The 4,053-nt window shown below is 48.1% G+C and overlaps 1 protein-coding gene across 1 annotated transcript; it reads left to right on the top strand.

Moving 5' to 3' along the window:
• The first annotated feature begins 382 nt into the window (after positions 1-382).
• Positions 383-3,754, top strand: LOC119383401 (uncharacterized). Its single transcript, XM_037651511.2, has 5 exons — positions 383-412; positions 524-674; positions 1,507-1,713; positions 1,916-1,988; positions 3,497-3,754. Exons 2-5 carry the CDS (start codon positions 541-543, stop codon positions 3,752-3,754), a joined length of 672 nt encoding a protein of 223 aa, XP_037507439.2. The 5' UTR covers positions 383-412; positions 524-540.
• Positions 3,755-4,053: the final 299 nt, after the last annotated feature.

Genomic DNA, 4,053 nt, shown 5'->3' with positions numbered 1-4,053 from the left:
TAGAACGCAATTAATAGCCGATCACAGGGTATGTGAAAGCCGATGGATGCTGGACGATACTTAGCATGTTTTAATTAATCGTATATTGAGGTCTATGCGGCTTTCGATTTTCTATACATTCTCCAGCAGTTAATTTGTGCTTTCCAATCGGTGTGTCGAAAGTAGTCGTGAAATATTTCTTTCTAGCTTCGTCGTTTTTTTTTTTCGGTGGACACGGACTGTTGATTACCGCATAACGCGCATTTAGGTGGCTGGTTAAGTGCGCCGCCACTTCACTTCGTCGTCGTGGTTCATGCATATGCCAATATCAATCATTTATTCATGCCCTGTCCTTCAAAACTGACAGGCTTTAACACAACGTTTATTTCGCCATCGATGATTTAGACCACACTGCTGAAGATTTGACCTGCGCGTAAGTCATTGTTGCCGTCGGTGCATCCGCATGTGAGCCACAAAACATAGGTAGTCTAGCTCGGCAAGCATTCTTGACCCACTTGTACCTTGGTGTACCCGTACGTCGCAGGGTGTGAGTCGAGTGCGATGTGCGACAAGGCCGAGCAGGACCCGGAAGCCACCGTACTGACCAGCAACCCGGCCTCAGAGACGGACGACCGCCAGGGCTCCTACCCGGAGTCTGTGGACACCTTAGGCTCGTCACCGGGAACGTCGGAGAGGTAATCCGGCGCTCTCACTACGTACGCTTGTGGCCACGCATTTGTGCAGAAACTCTGTTTTAAAGCCATAAATAGACATATTTCCTATAAAAAGAAACGATTGTAGCGAATAACGTTCCAAAACTGGACTGTATATTGCGAGGAACTCCGTAGTAGAAGTCCGTGAATTTTGGCCTCGTGGAGCTCTTGAACTTGGCATCCAATGGACTGTATGTACTTTCCAATCCCGTCTTTGTCGGAATGCGGTCGGTGATGCCTAGAGTCGGTCCAGCAGCCGGTCGGTTGTGCTCAGCATGAGTTTCATAATCGACTTATCTTCGCGGCGTTTTCAATGTTTTCACCTCGTTCGCCATATCTCCCGAAATCGCCATCACTTTCAATATTAGCCAGCTATTATTCGTAATATTTCTTTTTTCTGCTCAACCTCCGCAATTTCGCCCGTTCAGGTCTTCATTCTATTTCATTGTGCACCTGTCGCCTCTTACAGTGACGTTAAAGTTAGTCAAGCATTGTGGCATATAATTATAAGCCACTGTCTCCTTTATCTCTGCTGAATATTACGCCCTCTAAACGCTATCACGAACGCGAGCGTAGCACTTTACATGCATTTCCCTCCACAGCCAAGGTAAAATGTTCATTGCATCTACTGCATAAGTGCCAAAGACTGCTGAAGCAGAGAAATTGTGTTGCCTTATGCCTGCGAATGTTTGAAAAAAGAGATGTACGATGTCTTTGATTCCTGCCCATGTCTTGCACAACAAATCGGCAGAAAAAAACCAAGCCCAGTGTCTTCATGTTCTTATTATTATTATTATTACTTTCTTTTTTGCAGAACGGCAACTCCAAACACAGGGCCTAGTTGCAGCAGCGCAAGCTCCTCGAGCCCAAACGCAGCAGGCGAGAAGCCGCAGTTCTACATCGAGGTTGACGCCAGCTCCATGGTCAACTTGAAAGCCGGAACCCAGTACACGCTGGTGCCCTTGGACGCAGATCAGGCGACGGCGGCTGCCATACCAACCTCGGGCATTGCGCAGACGCTGTGAGTGTTCGCATAATGGAGCGAGGCACTTATATTGGGGAAAGCGCGTCGTAGCGCAAGTCTACCCCGCTTTCTGACGATACCCTGACATAATTTAACTACTCTGCTTACTCGCATACCACCTGCACAGACTCCTGTTGATTAGCACTGTCCGCTATTGTGGCATCGACATTGTCTCGGGTGTTCGGTTTTTCATTCTCAGTGCTTGGGGCCGCACACTGGACGGACGACTACCTGGGGAAGAGGCAGCCGGGAACCCTAGAGTTGTGTCGAAGGCAAGATTTTTACCATGATTCACAAATTTATTATAATATAGTTACTTAATTACAAAACTGCTGTTTATTTATTAATGTGCCATTCGCTGGTTTTAACATCCCACGCACACTAAGGCTTTAAAAGACTCCATAGCGGAGGACTTCAGGATTGATGGAAGGACGGAATATTTTTATTTCATGAGAAGCATGGGCGGACGATTCCGTTTTGTATGGCTAGCAAGCCAAGGTTGATGGCGACCTGGGGGGCCCACTCCACGATCGACCCTTGTCTGGACGATTGGTCTGAACTGGCCAGCACGGCCTCCCACTGCTCGAGAGAAGCATCGCGCATAATATTCGCCGGCACAATGCTACAGTCCCACATGATGTGACCATAAGTGTTAATTGCCTGGCACCATGCATTTGCATTTTGGCTTAATCTCCTCCGGGTATGTCTTATTCAACACGTATAGGTTGGGAAACGATCTCGTCTGCAATTTTCTCCAGACGAATTCTTGAGCTTTGGTCAACCGCTTGTGCGGAGGCGGATAAAGTCTCCGCTCTTGCTTGTAATTATTGGCGATATCGTGAAAAGACATCAGCCCATCTCTCGCGGACCGGCCCGGAACGGGAGGTTCACCTGCCCGGCTGACGAAACCTCGAGCGTTCGTGTGAGCCGCCTCGTACCCTAGGATTCCCAGAGGGCGCTGGTACCCAGATAATTTCCACCTCCCGAATTTTTCACCCCATGGCTCGAGAGCAATGGTGCTGCCGTGACCAATATTCTGCCCCTCACCAGATTTCGAATGGCTGTTTTTGAATCACTCAGATTGCGAATTAGTTATAGCTAGCGCTATCGCCGCTTCCTCAGCAGTTTCTGAGGAGCGAGGTTTGACCGATCCACAGGTGACCAAGCGTCCCTACCTGTCCATCACCCCAATCAGTCGCAAATGCGTCCTTGTCCTTATGCTCCGCGACCGTAGATTTCTACTTTGACTCCAGCTTCATTATCACATAAGGGTAACGAGAGCCTAAATCTAAGTTCAATTCGGTGTTTCTCTTTGACATTTATCTATAGTTAAAACTGCACCTGTGCTTAGGTGTTTGCAAATAATACAACCATTATCGATGAACTATGCAACTCTGAGTACGAAATCAATGAAACCGACTGGCAACAGATACTAAAGTGGACGAAAAAGCGTCCTTCTCGTCTGTTCGAAGGCTGCAGTATCGGATCCCACCTACAAGAAGTTTCCTTTTTTGCACACTTTAATTCCATTCAATTTAGGTCATAATCATTACACTAGAATTAAAAACGACAGATAATGACCCCTACGTCTTCCTTGGCTTAATTATCTCTTGGTTTCAGTGGCTGTGTCTAAAAAGAAGACCCTCGAACAATTCCCATACTTCGATACTTGAGTAAACAGTATCATTCGTGATACTGCTTACTCGTAAATTGCGCGGTGCCGTCCTTCACCGGCACTCAGCGATTTAGTTAAGGCATGTTTCGATTTCGGCGCTCGCAGGAAGAGCTGACCAGCGACGCGTTCGGCCTGGACCAGGGCATGATGAACACTTTCGACGCGACCGCCGTGGCGCCTGGCAAAACCGAGGAGCAGGACGCGCCCCTCGACGCGGAGTTCGAGGGCTCCGAAGACAAGATGACTTACACACCCCTCATGACCGTCTCTCAGCAACAGCAGCAGCAACAGCAGCAAACAGAGGCTCACGAAGCGACCGCTGCAGCAGCCGCTGCCGCACAGATGGTAAGCCTGTTTTCCTAAACCTCGAAAAACGGTCGGGCAATCGAACCTTTGACCGAGTTGCGTGTTTCTAGAACGTGAAAGTAATTGCGTTGCGAGAATATATGCAGTCTTTGTGCCATGAAAATCCAACATTTCCACTCCGCTTTCGGCTATAAACAGCACGGGAGGGTTCGCTTCTCCTTGAAGTCCTGGAATGTTTTCTGACCAATTTCAAGTTCAGAGGGACTACTAATCACAGTTGTAGCGATTTTACGCGGTAGTTTCGGGTTGGTCAGATTAATTTTTAGATGCGAAGCATCTTATAGCGGAGTTCAAAC

The sequence above is a fragment of the Rhipicephalus sanguineus genome, chromosome 2, assembly GCF_013339695.2.
Source record: "Rhipicephalus sanguineus isolate Rsan-2018 chromosome 2, BIME_Rsan_1.4, whole genome shotgun sequence".
NCBI classification, from domain to species: Eukaryota; Metazoa; Arthropoda; class Arachnida; order Ixodida; family Ixodidae; genus Rhipicephalus; species Rhipicephalus sanguineus.
This window is presented reverse-complemented; position numbering and strand designations above follow the sequence as displayed.